This window comes from Petaurus breviceps, unplaced genomic scaffold (assembly GCF_028583685.1).
Source record: "Petaurus breviceps papuanus isolate PSGF00001 unplaced genomic scaffold, PetGlider_PUasm1.0 178, whole genome shotgun sequence".
NCBI lineage: Eukaryota > Metazoa > Chordata > Mammalia > Diprotodontia > Petauridae > Petaurus > Petaurus breviceps.
This window is the reverse complement of record NW_027185777.1, coordinates 33,322,257-33,342,253: the sequence shown is the minus strand read 5'-3', so window position 1 is coordinate 33,342,253 and position 19,997 is coordinate 33,322,257. Positions and strand designations below refer to the sequence as shown.

Below are 19,997 nucleotides of genomic sequence, written 5' to 3'. Positions count from 1 at the left end.
TTATAAATGCTGTGACTCCACAGGCTTCTAGCTTCATCAGGGTACAGTAGAATGAGCTGAGCACTGGCTTTGAAGTAAGAGGACTTAATCTAAATCCTGTCTTTGCCACTTCTCCCACTGAGATCCTGAACAAATTGTTGGCATCTCCAGGATTTGGTTTCCTCATCTCTAAAGTGAGGGGGCTCAAATGAGTTGACCTCTGAGGTCCCTCCTTGCTCCAAAATCTATGAATCTGAGATTTATTGGTTCAATCAGTGATCTATGATTGTATGCATCTCATTCCCCCTACTGCTTATTAAATGGTCTTTAGAGAGTAACTATGCCTAAGTATCCATCAGTGCATAGCCAAGCTGGGGATCTCTGCCTCTTTGAGTTTAGTCAGACCAATCCTCAGACCAAGAGGCACACAGTCTTCCAACTGACCTGAAGCCTTTCCAGTAAATTAATAGCATTAAAAAAATTAAAAGTCTTTTGTGTAACTCTCCTCCCCACATTCACACAAATCCACATTCCCATCTCCACAACAAAATGGTTGCTATTTTAAATGGCAGTAGCTGATTCACGAGTATTCCAGGTGAACTGGGAGGGTAACAACTACTACTTTTCTACCTCAAACATTCCAGAATATTAGTATCTTTTATCTCTGCATGAGACGGTTGAACAATTTTGAAAATTGAGTGTTTGAGAAAGTTTTAACAAAAAAAAAAAAGGATGCCTATAGCCTTTGATATATACTATTTCTTAGAGTAGTGAGTAACAAGTGATTTTTCAATTATGGGACAGCAAGAAGGCTTCTGAATTTCAACAGTCTACATCTTGGGTTTTTCTTAGTTTGAAGATTAAAATTGAAACCAGAACAGTATATGAAACAAGGCAATGAATATTTTATTTATTGCTGTTATATTTGCTCCCACATGAACAATATAACTTGATTGTATTTAACCAATTCAGATGCATCTGTTTCATATGTATTACAAGAAATTCAAAGGGACAATTATTTGTATTCCAATGATTATCATTTGGTCTTCAAAACATATAAATTTTAAAAATAAACTAAAAATTAGGACATCATTATGAAACCCTTACATATTAAAATATTTATATAAAGTTTAAGTTTAGAAAACACATATATTTCATTTGGTCCTCACAATGACCTGAGGTAGGTTCTATTCTTATTCCTGTCTTTTTGTTTTTGTTTTTTGCCTTTTTGGAGGGGGAAGGGAGAGTAATTGGGGTTAAGTGACTTGCCCAATTCACACAGCTAGTATGTGTTAAATGTCTAAGGCAGAAATTGAACTGAGGTCCTCCTGACTCCAGGGGTGGTGCTCTATTCACTGCGTCACCTAGATGCCCCTTTTATTCCCATTTTACAGATGAGGAAACCCAAGCTTAGAATTTGTTACTTACTCAGTCTCATAGCTAGTATTTGAATCAGAACTCAAAACCAATATTTCCTAACTTTGTGTCTGCCACTGTAACTGCCATACCATGATGCCTCTTTAAAGGAAGAAGATGGAGCTAATAAAAAGCAAAGTAATACTTGTACCAAATAAAACATTGGGACCAATGAATAAAAATACCTTAACTTCTTTCTAGGAGCTTTGGAATTCCTTAAGCTTGAAATAAGCTTAGCAAAATGTCATTCACAAAGTTATCTATTACAGCATTTAAAGGATTACCATAATAATATAAAAGAGATATAGATTATTAGAAATTATAGTGGGAAGAACATGAATTAAGTCAATACCAAATATGTTTGATTTTTAATACAAAGAAGGGTGGGATGGAGAAGCATTGTGTGAATGTACCAGAAAAAGAAAGGCCAGACAAAATCTTCATGCCAGTGGAAAACCATGAGCTTCTGGGGTAGTAGACCTGTTTGCCACCTCTGGGCTTTAAACTTCTCTTTATGTGTTGCCTTCTTCCATTAGAATAGAACCTCTTTAAAGTCAGAGACTGTATTGTTGGTTTGTGTTTGTATCTTTGATACTTAGTATAATGCCTAGAACATAGGGAATATTAAATAAATTCATGCTTTCTCTTTCCCTCTGTCTCTGTCTCCCTCTTTATCTGTCTCTGTGTCTTTGTCTCCTATCTGTCTCAATAGTGCAGTGAATACAGTATGGATCTGGAGTCAGAAAGGTCTGAGTTCAAAACCTATCCTCAGACATTTACTAGCTTTTTAACCCTGTTCAAGTCATTTAAACCTATCTGCCTCAGTTTCCCATTCTGTAAAAGAGGAATAATAATGGCACCTATTTCCAGAAATTGCTGAGGATAGAATGAGAACATTTGTAGAGTACTTTGAAAACCTTAAAGCACTATATAAATTCTAACTATAATGATCATCATAATCACTATCATTATTCATACTCTAAGCCGATCAGTCTTTCCACTGTGATAATGTTTTATTTTAAAAAAAATAGCAAAATAAAAACAAAAATTACAAGAGATATGTAAGGTTAAGGACAAAATTCCTACATAAATAATGTAGTTTTTCTAGATTTATATATTTAGAAATAGTAAGATAAGTTACTTATGACATTTCTATTTACAAAATACTTAAAGCTTCTTGAACATTCTAGCATTGCTATAGGCATAATTTAGATGGTAAATACTCATTACAAGCTATAAAGAACATTAATTATAAAAAAAAGCAAAAACATCATTTTAATATTGAAACAAAACACTGCCTGCTTGCTCTTGGGCAAGTCACTTAAGCTCTTGGGACATTTAATGATCTCTTCTGTAAAATGAGGGATTGGACTAGAGTGAGATATTCTCTTTAATCTCATCTGATTCTGAAATGCTACAATTCTAATGCTCCTACTACATCATTCTGTAAAAGATTTCTCTTTACATAAAGGGTATTTAAATCTGCACAACGTATTTGGAGTCAGAAGACCCATATTCAAGTTTTAGCTTTCCCTCTGTCTTCTATAATCTTTATTTTCCTTCCAGGCCGGGTGCCACTTCCTATGGGAGACCTTCTCTCATTCTTGTACTAAGAACCACTAAGAAATCTATAAAGTCACTCACAAAATTATTTTAAAGTCCAAAAAATAAAATGCATAGAATTACAAAGGAAACTAAAGGTTTGTGGAAATAAAGATATATATATATATTTTTTTTTTTTTTTCCCAATCCAAATTTATGGACCCTTTAGCATCTATTCACCAACTAGTTTGGAGATTCATGGATGCTCTGCTATGTTGATAATATATTCACCTTTGTTGTTTTTATTAAATCTTATCAGGAGTGGAAAGAAAAACAGGAAGTGAAGAGCAAATGACACTGAAAATCTTCTTACATCATCATATTTTAAAACAAAACTTACCCGAAAACAATCCAGGAAAAAAAAAAATTTCCAAGGGATTAGTTTCATCAAATCCGAGGCCTATCAAATCCCAAACATACACTCAACTTGCCAGAGAAACTATCAAAATAATTGTCTGAGCTTTTCATCTGATGAATATGCTTTTAAGTGACAGAAACAGAATTATAATTTAATCTACATTATTTTTAAAAAAGGTTTCTGAGAGAAAAGCTGGTTTAGAGAAATACACATAATACACTGATCCACATTGGATAGAACTAACTCTCTTTGGAAATAAATCAGATGAATCCTTTTAGAGGCATATTGTAATATGGTTGCATTATAGTTGGTCTTAAAGTATGATTCAGTTTACAGAAATTTTCTTCAAAAGTACATATAATAGTGCGATGGATATTTGTCATATCAAATTATGACATTTTAAAATAAAAGACCAGAGGTTACTAAAGAATCTTTTTCTAAACCACTTCTTTGACATCTCTTATTGTACATTTGTAGAGGACTGAGAACATGTGAGAGTCAATCACCCTGCTTTTATTAAACTTTCATTATGTGCCAAACTCTGTACTAAGCACAGGAGAAATAAAGTCAGGGAAAAAAACAGTGTTTATGTTATGTAATATCTATGTTGCTATGTCTTGCTGCGTTGTACTACAACATTTAACCAAAAAGATTTTCTTTATGATACTTAGAAATTAGTACTAATATCTTCACATTTACATAGAGAGTAAGGATGTTGTAAGCCAGCCCCAGAGTCACGAAGACCTGTCTGTAAGACATACTGTTTGACCTTGACCCTGAAATCATAGGTCTGGACAAATGATAAATGTGTATATAATGTGTATGTATACACATACCTACATATACACACATACATATATGTATGTAGGTATGTATATGCATGTGTAAATATGTATATCTTTATTTCTTCAAAACTCCTTGGAAAAAATATATACATACACACATACACAGACATACATACATACACACATATGTAAGTATGAGAAAACTCATTTGTAAACTCAATCACATAATTAATAAGTGTTTCTACTATAATCGGAACCCATGGTGAGTTCAAGACAAACATTTTTGCCTCAATATCATGCTGTATCTTACAACATTAGGCAACTTTGTGCAAATTATGCAAATATAAAAAAACACATTTATATGAAAGTCTTTCACTGCTAAGAGGACTGCAGCAGAAACAGTATCAGCCTTTTTGAATATGCAAAGCTTCTGAAGGCTTTTTTTTTTTTTTTACCAGGGAGACAGGTTTAAGGGAAGAATAGACTCAAGAAGTAGGACCTGCTGGGATTTTTTTTTTAATTTTAGGTCATTTTGGCCTTATTCTTTCTTGTTTCAGGGATGGGTAATCTGCCACAATCCTTCCAAAGCTTCTGCCTCTCTGGGCAGTGAAAGATGGCTTTGGGTGAGTAATAAAAGAAGTCCAGAGGTCTCAGTTTTAAGTAGGATGTTCTAAATTCTCAAGTCCTTGCTTCATAAAATGACTTGACATGTCAAAAAAGGAGAACAAGAAATATTCCAATAGATTGAATAAAAGAAAGACTTCATCATTTTTCTTGTTTAATATGGATGATATCTTCCTTTACTGTTATTAAATAGTATTTTATAGCTGTGATTCTACAATCAATATCACACTGGCAGAATCTAGTGTTAGAGAATATACTTGTAATCTCCAAGTCTTTGATGAGACTTTACATATTAGGGACCCACCACCCATACTAATCTTGCTCTGTTGATGTGGGTATGTTCAGTTTTGTTGGAAAAATCCTTTTTAGTAATTATGTTTACAATTATGTTTCCTGGCTTCCTTATCTATTATCCTACTGGGCATAGTGTTTATATGAGCAACATAGGAAATATACACATAGGTATTGTACCTTGTCAGAAGTATATTAAATATTAAAATATCCTAAGAATGCTATATACTTATATATTTCATGAGGGAAGTGTTGAGTTATTCCTAGTTCAAGGCTTCAGAAGACTTGTCAGTTCACTGTGGGGACAAACTGATAGGTTATAGCTATTGTCCAGGAAGGTGTAATTCACATTGACTTACACTTTGATATCTAATTGTCTTCATCCTCTCATTCATGTGGGTACTCTATCCATCCAGATATAGATTCTACACATTCAGCCTTCTCTTGTGCACGTCTTGGTTTTCTATCTTCCACATAGCATCTAATCTATATACCGTTAACACAAAAGGAATAGAGAAATACTATGATAACAGTATTTCCTTTGTCACCACTACTTTTAGATATGTGAAACATTTTCTTGGTCCCAACACAGGGCCCTTGTCCCTTTGTAGTTATTTTCCTTTACAAACAAATGTTTTTGCCCAATATAAAGTAGCAATGTTCCAGTTTAATTAATTTTGGCCATAACATAACATTCTACCATTGTCTAAATTTTCAAGGCTTTGGATATAAATTTGCCATCTAGAAAGTCAAGGTACCTCTATGCGAACTGTTACTTGATCAATTCAGTTTTTCCCTTTATAGTTACTTTGCTAAAGGCATTTTGTTCTGTTGTAAAGTTTGTGTGTAATTTATTTGGCTTTTGCTGACAGTTACTGGAATTATAAGAAAATAAACCAAACTTCTCATCTGTTAAAAAGGGACAATATTTTATTTTATGTTCTGGCCCACATCATCTTACTTTTACCTGGTTAAAATATATCATGCCTAGTCTCTGGAAATCCTTCTTATGAGAGTCTCTTGTGGTGTAGTGGATGTAGAAATACATTTATAGTCAGATAGATCTCCTTTAAGATCTCTCTTTCACACATGTTAGCTATATGACCATGGACAAAATGACTTAATCCCTCAGTGGTTAAGCAAAAATTAAACTGACCCATTCTCAATGACTAAAAATTATAGATGAGTTACAGTTTTTGTTGAGGAAACTCTCCACACAAATCATACTATAGACATAGACATGGCTCAACCAAACAACAGTCTTCCACATGCCTCATTAATCTTTGGATCTCCAGATTCATATTCTAAAATGCTGAGGCAGTACTCAGATAACTGAATGGGAAGATAAAAAAAAAAAACCAAGTATGGTGCTAATAATCTAGTAGAGGAAAAAGACTTTCCATAAATCTATAAAAGTTTACCTTTATAATTAAGAATTAGTGCATTGAATATCAAAAGTTCCTTCCAGACATTCCCTAGATGACATCAGTTCATAAAATCAAAGACCTACAGAAGAAACTACGGGAAGCTCTTTAATATCTCCATCTATTCAGTCAGTCCCAGATGGACATCCATCCTATTTTATTTTTATTTATTTATTTATTTTTTAAGCAATCAGGGTTAAGTAACTTGCTCAAGGTTACACGGCCAGTTATTTCTGGGTGTGGTGCTGAGTGTCGGAGCCCGGGATTCGATCTCCAGGTCGTCCCAACACTGGAGCTGGTGCTCTTACTCACTGAGCCACCTGGCCGCCCCTAAGCAATTGGGGTTAAGTAACTTGCTCAAGGTTACACGGCCAGGTGTTTCTGGGTGGGTGCTAAGTGTCTGAGCCTGGGATTCGATCTCCAGGTGGTACTGACACTGGAGCCGGTGCTCTTACTCGCTGTGCTACCTGGCCGCCCCCATCCATCCTATTTTAGAAGCTCTCCAAAATGGGGATCCTATCCATGACTGAAAAAAATAAAGTAGAAATTTCAAGTATTGTTTCTTCAAAGATGTTAGTGATTTAGCTTATATCATTTGGCTGGACTTCACTTTATTTATTGCATAGAAACATCTTTGTCCTTAGCTTTTTAAAGACCAAAAAAAGAATTTTAAAATACCTCACATAGGAGGTGAGAATAGAATTTTTCAGAGGGAGGTAAAACCGTTGTACTAGGAGTATTTAGGAAGAGCAACACAGAACTGATGACACTCTATGAACCTCTGGGGAGAGAAAAAGTGAGATTTGTTTTAGTGGTATAGGAGATTCAAGGCAAACATCCCACTGTTAATGAAACCTGATCTCAATGCCAGCTCATTCTGCTAACTGACAAAACTAAAAGTTGTGGCAATTTTTTTAATGGAAAGTTAGCCTGTAAGAACTAACTCATACACTGACCAATTCAATCTGTTTTTGATTTCACTTTGGTTTAGGTATGTTCTTTATTGTAATAAAGATAGTACTCTTGTATGGGAAAAAAAGACTTTAAGTATTGTTGCAATCTTTCTGAAAGTAGGGATGATGCAAAATACTTCCTTGGCAACTTTTCAAAATAAGCTAAAGAGATAGGACTGTTTTCTCCAAATTTGCTAATAGGATATTTTGGAAGGTCTATCAGAACCCCATTGTTGTCTTTGACCCTTAGGAATCAAAACCTATTGGTCAGGGTTCTAGCTTTGGGGTCAAGAAACCAAGGTCCAAATCCTGACCCTGAATCATAAAAGTTATTTAAATTCTATTTCTACTCCCCCAACTCCCTAAACAAGTCTCTAATACTATAAATTTTAGAAAAATTGCCTATGTACATCATGGGGAAATGTTTTTTACATGTGGTGATCCCTATATTGATGAAATTATAATTCTGGTCTTTCCTCTCACCTCCCCCTTCTTCACCCCTCCCCCGCCCCCCCAAAAACATTCAACAACTTAGATAAACATTGCTTTCTAGGAGAATGTAGTCTAAAACAAACAAGGTGGTTAGAAATGCCAGTTAGAAAAAATACATTGTGTGACAGCAGCCAAAGGAAAATTAATAGATTATATGTCCATACCATGTTGTTGTTTAATTTCTATTATATAAAAATTAATAGATTTTAGAGCTAAAAGAAACATCAGAAGTCATTTAATTCAAGCAGCTCATTTTATACAAAGTTAAAATGTGGGCCAGAGAGGTTAACAGGTAGTACCATGCCTCTATACCAAAATGTTTCCCAATATACTCTCACTGTTTTTGAACTGAGATGGTGAACAAAATATTTACTACATTTCTTATCACCAAACTACACATCTTGCTATTGCTGAATTATTGAACGTGTATCAATCAATAAGCATTTATTAAGCACCTACTATGTACAAACACTATGCAAGGATCTGGGGATACAAATACAAAAAAATGAAACAATCCCTACTCTTGAGGTTAGAGTTCAATAGAAGAGACAAAAAGAAGATAAATATTAAAAAGTTAAATGCAAGGCAATTAGTGAGTGAAGGAACTAGCCATTATGGGGAGATTGGAGGCTTGGAGCTGCCTCCTGAAAGCACACAAGAATTCTATGATGAAGAAGGGGACAATTCTTTGAGAATGAGATATGACAGGGGGCAGCTAGGTGGCTCATTGAATAGGGCACTGGTCTCAGAGTCAGGAGGACCCGAGTTCAAATCTGCACTCAGAAACTTGATACACTTACTAGCCATGTGACCTTGGGCAAGTCATTTAACCCCAATTGCCTTGAGAGATGACCAGTTTAAAGGCATGGGGAAAGGATCTTTAGGTGCCCTTTGTGAAGAAAAGAGGGGTCAATTTGGCTGGATTATTAAGTGAGGAAAGGGGGATAATGTTTGATGAAGCTGGGAAGATACTCATGATTATGTGGTTGTCTTATCTCCCAACCAGGATTTAATGTCTTTTAATAAGTGTCTACTCTATGACAAGTACAATCCTAGGGGCTGTAGGAGGTTAAAAAAGAAATCTATTACAGAGTTCCTGTCCTTGAGGAACTTATATCCTAGTAAGGGAGTTAAATTTAGACAAATGAAAGAATTAGGGAAGAATATAGGAAAGTATGGACAAGTGACAAGACTTGTCCATAAAAGGTTGTGTTTTGTCCACTCTATCCCTCCTAGAGGCTGAGTATTGACTGCATGTCTGTCTTCACATTCATGAAATCTTTGAGTTAGAGTTGCAAATAAAGAGTAGGATTTGAATTGGATAGGATGTAAATAATCACAAAACAGATTATTTTTCTCTCTCCCCTCAAAGGAAAGCAATGTCCAAGTCCTGCCAGAATTTGCTTCAAAATTCTGTTTCTCTGTCTCCCTCTCTTCCTTGCCACAGTCACGTCCTTCCCTCTCTACATCTGTCTTTGTTTTCCTTTTTCTCTCCCCCTTTTCTGTCCCCCTTTTCTCCCTCCGTCTGTCCCTCTCATCTACTTCCTTTCCCTTTGCTCTCCATTTGCCCCAGCTACCTTCTCTCTAATAATATTGACTTTGTTTAATTTATTTCATTTTTCTGTCCACTGAAAAAAGTTTTCCAAACTACTTGGGTTTCTCCTCCTCTATCCCCAAACAAGCAAAATAGCTTACTTTTTTTAAAGCTACCTTAAACAACAACAAAAAATTCTCTTACTATTCATGAAGCCCTTACCTGAGGAGACTAGAAAGAAGAAAGATGTATTAGTGGCTTTAAAAAAATAATCAAAATAAGGAACAAATAACTCCAACCATTTTCCTTAAAGACAAATGTCAGAAACTGAAGCCATTTTCACTAGATATTACTGTTGTATCTAGTCTCACAAGTTTTCCTATTTTTAAAAATTGTATTTGAAAAGTCTGTTCTTAGCTATTATTCTATATTGTACTTAACAGATTGTTCTAATTTAAAAACTTGTTAACCAGTGTTGGAGAAGGGAATTTCAATAAAAACCCATGCACCTATGTATTTAATTTTGTATGGGGCAGTACAGACCTGATTTTTATCAATTTATCAATATATGGGAATTCGCTCTCCTGATAAGATTCCGCAACTCATCTGTTCCTTCATAGTCTTAGAGGTTCAGTAACTTGATGATGATAACACAGTTAGTATGTGTTAGATATAAGACTTGAACCCTGGTTTTCCCCACTCCCAAGACAGCTTTAATCACTTGCCTCCTGAACACAGAACAGTGAGATGAAATGAAACTGGAATATATCTTCCTCATCCACACAATCTGTATTTAAACGCTTAGCCAACTAGGCACCTGGATGAAAACATACGAACGCAAAAATGGCAATGAATTACATTTAGCACAGATTCTACAAATTATAGATCCAGAGTCATGACTTAATTTTTTTTCCAAATGAAATTTGAATTAAAACAAAACAGTGATTACACAAAATTAGCAGAAGACTGGGAGGTTTTCAGACCCTTTAAATGAATAACCTTACACTTCTAAATGTCTACTTAACAAGTAAATCTGCCTCAATTTCAATCAATGTTGTGAGTACATTCCTCTTTAGCACCTGAGAAAGGAAAATGGTAAGTATGTTGAAGGAACACATCACCCACACAGCTAAGCTATGCTTTTCCACTTGACACTATTTTTTCTTAGCATAGAACCTGTCAAAAGGATATCAAAGTTAGCCTATTCCCCATGTTCCTCTGTTTGGGTGTTATAAAAGCAATTGTTTGTCCCATTATTCTCCTTCTAAACCTGGAGCCATAAGCAGGTCATGGTTTCTAAATTATTTCTTATCAGCTCGAAGTGTAGGGTGGTGTAGGGTGATTTGTATTCTTTATTTCTCTCTGCCCCATATGTTCTGGAGAGCTAGTCACTACTAGCTTGAATGTGGATACTCTGATGAATAGACTAGGAGTGTTTCAGTGGCAATGTTTGTATTTAGAGTTGGACCAGAGCAAAATGGTTTTCATGTGAATTGTTAACATAAGGTGTATTTCAGCTTTTCACTATATCAGAAAAAGAGAAAGATAATATTTTACAGCATGCTACTGCCAGGCCCCAAATCACAGAAGAAAAGAAAAAAAAAAGTTGTCTTTTAGGATTATACCAAGTGGATAGAATCTGAGCTTGCATGCATTTTGTTTTTCAGTATCTCAGCCCAAGAACTGCCTGGTACAAAGTGATGAGAGGATATTTCTTTTAAGGACACATCTATTTTCACAGCGGCAAACCAAACGCATGTATGGCATCTGCTGTAGATAGGGATGAGTGAGCCCAACCAGATTCAGGGTTGAGAGGAGGTCACAAGTATTTTTCTGTTTTTTTTTTTCAGTATTTGTCAAATTTGCATTTTTCCAAATGCTGTTCCAATTATCTGATGCAGTTTTTATTTTAGGGGGAAAAAGCACAAACTTTTGATTGATTCAGATTAATAAAAATAGGCTTTTGATAGAGTTGCTCTAAGTCTAGGAACACCTTCCCAGTTTATAAAGCCTCTTCCTTAAAAAAGAAACATCAAAGTTTTGCCTAACAAGAAGGGATTTGTGTGTGTGTGTGTGTGTGTGTGTGTGTGTGTGTTTGACATTTTGAACCAGTGCAGTTGGATTCTAGATTCAGAAAATGGTTTTGCCCCAGCTCTGCATGATGTACTTTATTTGAGAAGGCATAAGAGAGCATTAGAAAATGATAAATAAGATTTTTTCTCAATCAGCTACTGGAAATAAGAGTCACAAATAAATGGTGGGGTAGAGATTATTTAAATCTATAAAGTTTGCAACAGTGAGTTGCACTAAGGAGAGGATTTGCAGTTAAGATATTTAAAGGAATCATTTGTACTTTTTGTAGACAAGAAATAAACTAAAAAACAAGCTAGGATCTAATTATGGCATTCATCATATTACAATAATGACCACTGTGGCAGATGTTTCCTTTTCCTTCTGTAAAAAAGGAGGTTTTCTTTTTTTGAAGTATGTTATTATGCTATTATCCTAAGTGGCAAGACAAAAATGTAGAAAACACCTCTGATCTACTTTATAAGAGGAAATGTAATTTTTAAAACTCAATATTAGCTTGCTTGGTTTTAAAGCTCCCTAACTTTATGCATATAATCAAGTTCCAGGTATATAATATGAAAGAGAACAGTTATTTACTTTAAAAATTATTTCATTTTGGCTTCATATCTGCACTGCTGGATTTCTGTTTAAGCAAGCCATTCAATAAAATTTTGATCATATTAGTTGTAGAAAAGTAGATGGACTTTCTTGATGGAAATTTTGTCCACCTGAATATTCATGTTTTTGTTGAATTAGCAGTTACACAAACATGACTACGCTAATTGCTTTCTCTGCAAAAGAAATAGCTTGATGAAATGACCTGAAATTTTTCAGGCTTAGGTGTGCACAAGTGGCAAATCTTTGAAATTCCAAATAAATGATCCTTCAAAAAAGATTTCAGAGTCTTAGAACCAATCATGTGTATCTTCCATGAAAAGCCAAAATAAAAGCTGATTTTATGTAAGCAAACTTTTTTCATACCCAAATCTGCGTGAATTTATATGTTTAATATTTTAAGTTTGCACAATACTTTTCTTAATATATAGGGAGATACATTTCATGTATTTCTTTGCTTTCTTTGATAGCTTATCATATTAACTATAAGTAATTATATCATTCAACAAAATTTTAATGAGAACTAACATACTTTTATGAATAACACACAAAAAACTTATTTCTTATTCTACATGTAAAGGATAATATTGAGGACTTGTTTGTTACTAAGTACTCTGTATTTTGGACTGGAATAAAAAATGCAAAAATTAAGAAATGGTAACATGAAGGAATTATTCTCTAAGAAACATTTAGTTTTCTAATATTTATTGTTTCACCAGCAAATTACTATCATGTTTGCAAATAACCAAAAAGTGTTTCTGACAAATAATGTTTTTGTTCTTTTTTTTTTTTTTGATAGAAGCAAACATTCCACTTCCAATGTCACTTTCACATGTAGGTACACATTCAGGGGACATTATCTCACTCATCTGTAAATTAGTAAAGGATAGATCTAGGTTTCAATCTCAGGACTGCACTCTTAATAATGAAAAAAAAAACTGATTCTAAATATTCGAGTCACACTATATTTTGGTGTTCTGAGGTACAAGAACTTAAGAGTCATAATTTCTAACCTTAGAACAAAGATTACTAGATAACAAGATAAAAAGTATAATTATTTATGAAGAGATTATAGTTACAGCTAAAATTATGAAAAATAAAAGGTGCTTTTTCAAATGCTAAAAAGTACAATGAAACTTTAGAAAGTTTAGATTTCTTCATCTTTTCATCTGTCTAGTATTTACTTAGAGCTATTGTTGGAAATTGTGTTATTTTAATTAAAGAATTATGGCTTTTTTTGTGATTTTTTAAAATGTGGATTGACATGATTCTAACTACAGAGCGTCTCCTTGACAAAAATCTATAAATTTCCATATGGAAGAAAATATTTGCAAACATAGAAATTGAGATTTATCACATTTTCTAATTCTCTTCAATACCAAATAGGAGTATTCTGAGAATTCCAGTTAGTGGTCATTATTTACAGAAATATATTGTTATTTCTGTTCATATCATATACAACTCTAAGAAGTACTAACACTGAGCAAATTGTATAAAAACCTTTAATGCTTTTGTTATTTCATTAGATGGTTTCAGTTTTCCTTTAATTTTTCCCATTTACTTTGCTGGGTTGGAAAACGGCTCTCATAAAGGGGATTAAAATTCTCTTGATATTAACTAACATATAGAGTTTTTGATGTTTCTGAATCAGCTACAAAAAAAAAATTGTGGGCAAAATTTACCTAACCATTTTCTTTTAAGGAAGGTTTAATTTTAAATAGTTTATAGTCAAACAGAAGCATGATTTATTTCTTGCTTGTAGAAATAGATCTATAACTGTTCATGAAAGACAAAATGCTGTTCTCAGATTTCTAGTAGTTCAAGAAAAGATAGGTACGGGGCAAACTTGCATGTCGCTTAAATGTACCACATAACTTAAAAACTCAGTGTATGCTGCAAATTTGGAGTTAATTGAACATTGCATGTTTTAATCACAGAGAAAATAATTTTCCTAAATTGCATGAAAACCAACTGTTTTGTCATCCCAACCTTCCATACATGCTGTTGCTAGGAAGACATCACTACCATAACCTCACCCTCCACTATTTGGATATGGCCTCATGAATCTAATATTTTTATTCTATATTTAAATTCAGTCATCGTAGCTAATGCCCTTGATGCAATCTCAAACTGCTGTCATTACACGGATCACTAAAAATTGGAGGTAATAATAAAATATAACAACAACAACAAAGGAAAAAGCAGTTTAAAAAATTCTTTCAAAATTAGATGATGGCTAAAGGTTTAATCAATTACATTTTATCACCAAATCCAGTCCTTCCTCTTGAGCTGTCAGAGAGTGAGATAAGCAGAGAGCATCTTGAAACATGATGACACAAGCCTGTCATGAGGAGGGAGTTGTGTCCCTGAACCAGCCAAGATGAAACACATTCATTTATTACTTTGGCATAGTAGAAAGATGAAAAGCCACGGTAGCTTTCTACCTTCATCCTTACCACAATCTTTCTATTTCATTAATTTTTCATGGAATTTCATTTCACATAATCTTGCCTCTGTTACCCATCTGCTCTACTTATTTTGTTCATTTTATCAACTTTTTTTTCTACTAACATCCCACAGCTTTGGAAACATGTTCTGTTTTTCCATCACTTTCTCCCAGTTTTGTCTCCTTTTATATATTTTTTACAGGTACTTACATTGGTGTTTTCAAAATTCATTTTAATTTTCTAAAAGTACATTAGATCAGTAAGTCTGAAGCAGCATGAAAGCCTTTAGAGTTAGTTGCATTGCTGTCAACTATTGCAAGGAAAGAAATGTCACATGCAACTGCCCGATTTCAATTACAGTTAGCAAGTACATATTTATACCACATCCAAGATTGATCTTGAAAGCCTTCTTTTTACCTCTCAATTTATGATGATTGACACATTAAAAACTCATCTGTTTCCTCATGGAGCTATCTCAGTTTTTAATATGTTTTCAACCATTCTTTTCAACCATTTTGGTGACAAACAAACATTTACTCTTTCCCCCACCAATCCTCCATTCTTTTCAATTCTTACACCAGTTCATGCAAGAGAGAATCAAATCCAAGGAGTTAGAGAGGGTATTTGAGGCTAAGAAATGCCTTATTTTTGTAAACAAATATATGCAGCAATTCTAGTAATAGATGTAATCCACTAATAAATATAACGGATTTAACCATTCCAGAAAATACATTTCCCTAAAGTTATTACAGGGCAACAACAAATATTAATAATCAGAAAAGTGACTAATGGACAATTCCTTGAAGACGATGTGTGGTGACATTGATATTCTGAATTTTAATAGCTGCGATCACAGCTGTTGCCATTTTGCACAAGTAGGTTAAAGTGTGATAATGAGAAGTTAAAGGGCCTACCTTATGCATATTTACTTGTTAGATCACTTAGTAAAGTATTTACTGTATTTATAGGTCCAATACAACCAAGCAATTCAGCTTTAACCAAGAACAATTTTCGAGGATACTTCTAACAAGTGGTCTAAAATAAATGAAAACTCTATACTCTCAGAGAGATCTGAACTGTGTAGATATTTGGTGATATATAACCAACAGTGAAATATTCCTTAAATCACAAGTGTTCTTGTTTCTTGAAACCCTAAGAATAGGGAAAAGGAAAAGTAAAGACTGAATTTAGTCTTTAGTCCATTAGGATACAAGCACCCTCTAATTCATGTAAGTTAAAAGTCTACCTTTCTCTATTCTTTCTATAGTATTATTTCAATTTATTGTTTTTCTCTTATATAAATGTCAACTTTTTATTTTTATTATTCAAACAAGGAATGGCAGTAGTCACTATATTATTTTTAAGACAAAGTTTCAACTCCAAAATAAGATCATGTAAAGATATTAGTGATAACAAACACAGGGCTTATTTTTTTTTTTAAAAGAAAAGTCATGTATTCCTCAGAGTTAATAATTGAGGGGTCTGTAATTTATTTTCCCCAAAGTCAGTTTAAGATATATTTAATTCTTTCTTTAATTTATTTCTTCCTGAGTTACATTGTCATTTGAAATATAACTATTTCAAAGAAATCTATATCACTTCCTATCACATGGATTTATATGTGTGTGTATATATATATGTAAACATATACATGTATATGTATATGCATGTATTATCATATTGTTTGTACATAGCACTTACTAACAAAGAGATATTTAAATTATAGAAATGGGAAAGTGATAGCATCACCTATTAATGATTGAAAAGATAGTTGAGCTTTTTAAAGGATTTTTAAGTTTTTTTTTGGTGATTTGATATTTAAAAGGAACTTGCTATTCAAGTAGTTCATATTTCTTCCAGATGTGCCTTTTTAAAGCAAAAACCAATATTTTTCAAATGCAGTGATCAGTTTATTCAATTCATAGGTCTTTATAAAAATACTTCATATTGAGGTGAATTTTTATCGTTCTTCAACAGGTATGATATTTTAATATTAGATAAATGTCAAAATTTAGGCTATTTTGGTAAAAGGTAATTTATACTATGTGTCTAGGAATGGAATTTAATTTGAATATCCAGACAATCATTGTTCTTTATATGAGAAAAACCAAGTGGCTAAAACATTTATGTATTACAAACTCACATATTCCATGGAAATGAAGGGAGATTTCCCTTCTGCATGTCATAGAATATTATTTTACTTCTTACTTCAAACTCTTAAGTATTTGCCTCTAATTTCACCTGATTTTCCCCCATAAAATACTGAATAATATTATTCTGACTCCCACACCATGATCCCTGCAAGAAAACACTATAGAAGATTTCAGCAAAAGACTCACCTATATGCAGAAACTACCCTCTACCTGACCAGTTTTTCCTCTTGTATTATTGGCTAAGAATAAGAAGATGGTAAGCAACATGTCTAGGTATATACAAAACAATTTTAAAAGCATGGAAGCCTCTGTTATATGAAATTCTTTAACAACTATTGTACTAATTACAAAGTTAATTGGCAAACAAAAATTGTTCAAGTTCATATTCCCTTATCCCCCAAAAGTAGGTTTTCTGAAATAGAAATGTTTTCCAAGTGGAATTAAAAGAAATTACATTTTTAGGGGTGAAATGGTGAAAATTCCCTTTCAAACAATTTTTTTTGAGTTTAGATTTGATTTAGTATAAGTATTTCATATTTTTGTTAAAATATTTCTCATAAAATCTACTTAATTTTTTCATGATGCAAAAAACTAATTAGTATATATCCATGACATACACAAGAATGCAAATCTACAAAAGTGTTTGTTTCCTCTTTTGTAAGCTTCATTCAAGCATACACATCTTGTTTTACTCATGCTGATGTCACTGCTTGGTATTATTGTCTTTGTAAAGGATATAAAAGTCTTTTTCAAAATGGAATATTCTAAATTGCCAAATGACATTATCCAGCACCCATTTTTAGCAACTGAAGGGCAAAAATAAGAGGTGCCAAATACTTTTTGTTTTGAAAGTGGAGAGTTTAAAGCTTTTTCAGAAAGTTATTATGCTGTACTTAACTCTATTGTTTTTTGACATGCAGGCCTATTGAATGCCTGCTTGGGATATTGACATTTGTGGTTTCAAACTGTATGTTTAATTTCCATTACTAGAAGAGGCAATAAGGGATTTGTGAGCTGTTAAAAAGCAGTTAGGTTGATGGTGTGACAGAAACTTATCTTAGGCATTTGGAAGGATAAAAATTAGCAGACAAGGGATTTCCTATTCTGACCATATCTGATAATACATTCTCCATGAGCAGCTTTCAAATGGGGGGTGACAGGGAGAGAATATTATTTGTATCTCTCTTGCTATTTTTTCTAGCACCAAATTGGCTCATCTCTAAAGTCTTCAATTTCAAATTATGTGCACCAGTTCAACTTTTTTTCTCTAGACCGACAATAAGCATCTGACAATGACATGAGACCCTCTCTGTGGGAGAGAGTAGGGAAGCCTTAGAAGAAGCTTTTCATCTACCTATCCTGTGCTCACAGGCTGCAATAGCATTCAAGAACAGTGCTTCTTCTATTAGAGCGAACATTAATTTGATATCCACATCACTCTTTAGAAGCAGTATCCGTCTACGATGGCATTGACTAACTTTATGTACTTGAGCTCCAGAAATATTCATAAGGAGGCAGCCTCATGACAGTTTGCCAGCAGCAACCTGTCATCAAACTGATCACACCCCCCCCCCCATCTTGCTTGGCCGCTAACATGATGTTATGATTGTTTCTCTCTCTCTTTTTTTTTTTAAATAGTAATCCCCAGTAATATCACCCCCACCCCACCCCCAGCAAAGCATACCTTGTAGGTCTGGGTATTTTCAAATGAAGTTGCAAGCTTCTAAGTGAAAACTATTAAGACTGTTTAGGGGAAGCGATTGCCAATGACTTGCCCGCTCTCTCCTCAAAGACAATTTGGATCTGCAAAGCTGACACTAAATTTCATTTCAGTGCTCTTTCCTGGAGATGGTTCAAGCTATTCTTTCATTAAGCACCATGTGATAATGTTACCTCTGACAGGGTCAAAAAGCACCAGCCTTGTACTATGGAGTTGGACTACTGTGCCGGTGGTCGAGGAAATGGATCCCTTCTTGTCAAAAGAAAGGAAAGCTTTTCCCTCATTCCTTTCCTATCTTCCCCCATCCTTACCTCCACCCCTTTAAAAACTGTCTCTCGTCAAAGAAGCCTTTTGCTTACCCGGTTTGTTAGATATATTCACACACACACGCACACACACACACACACACACACACACACAATCCTTATACAAACCTCTAGCAATTTATGAAAGTATCTGCACTCCAAAGTGATATTTGTATTTCACATTCCATTGGCTTCTAAAAGTGCAGCTTTTCAAAAATAAAGAGAAAAAAGGGAACAGGGACAGGGAGAGAAGAAAGGGAAAAGTAGAGAGAGAGAGTCGGGGATTGGGAGGAGAGAGAGATCCTTACCTTTTCTTTTTGATCTTCTTCTCCTCCTCCTCTTGGACTTACATTTGAGTTGACTACTTAGCCCTCCAGACCCTCTGTTGTTCCCCAAAACGGATGCCATGGCTGGGATTCAATAGACGAGAATCGAGACGAGTTCTTTCTTGGTAAATTTCACCTTTTTCTTGCTCTCGCAGCAGCAGCAGCTGCTTCCGCTTTGCAGATCAAGGAGCGGGCTCACTTTTGAGTACTGAGCCCCCTCTCTAATTGTTCTCTGTCACTTGTTTTCTCAGCTGGGCTGAGTGTCTCTGATCTCCTGGGCTGGCATGCTTAAATGCTCCGACGATGTCGTGAGAGCTGTGCAAAGGTAGAGACTCAAGCATCGGAAGAGCTCTGGGTAGCTCGGGTTCTGTCTGCCTCCCTTTAGCAGGGCTGTAAATGCACGGCTTCTACTTTTTGCGCCTCTGTTAGTTGTTTGGCACCAGACACTTTGAAGCCAATCATGCAGGGAGCTTGTCTATTTGCTGCTGCAAAGTCTAATTAGATCCAATCACAACTGTCTCCTGGCTCTGACATCAGCACCACCAGCCCTTTCCATCCTCTGTCAGCTTGCAAACTCAGCTCCCATTTGGACTGACGGATATGCTTAGGACCTGATAGAAAGGAAAGGAGAACTGCACTGTAGGGAATAAAAAACATACTGCCAGTTTATCTGGGAGAAGCCTAAGGGGGCAGCTTACAAGAAGGGATGCTACAAAGGGGATTTCAAACCTTTCTGCTTTAGACCATTATGGACAGAACAATATGCTTAAAGACATTCGTAAAGATGTAGGGACTATTTTCTCTGACCAACTAGTTATTAACTAGTTCATTCAGTAGATTGCTCATTGTTTCAAGAGGAAAAGATCTCCCTTAAAAACGCTGAGAATACAGCACCTTAGGAAA

At 34.5% G+C, this 19,997-nt stretch overlaps 1 protein-coding gene across 1 annotated transcript in view; it reads right to left on the bottom strand.

Annotated features, from left to right (window-relative positions):
- Positions 1-19,768, bottom strand: part of ADARB2 (adenosine deaminase RNA specific B2 (inactive)) — a 660,801-nt gene extending 641,033 nt beyond the window's left edge. Inside the window, exon 1 of the mRNA XM_069086535.1 lies at positions 19,077-19,768. Coding sequence (XP_068942636.1) covers positions 19,077-19,176 — 100 coding nt within the window. The 5' untranslated portion in view covers positions 19,177-19,768. The remainder of the gene's footprint in view (positions 1-19,076) is intronic.
- Between the last annotated feature and the right edge of the window lie 229 nt (positions 19,769-19,997).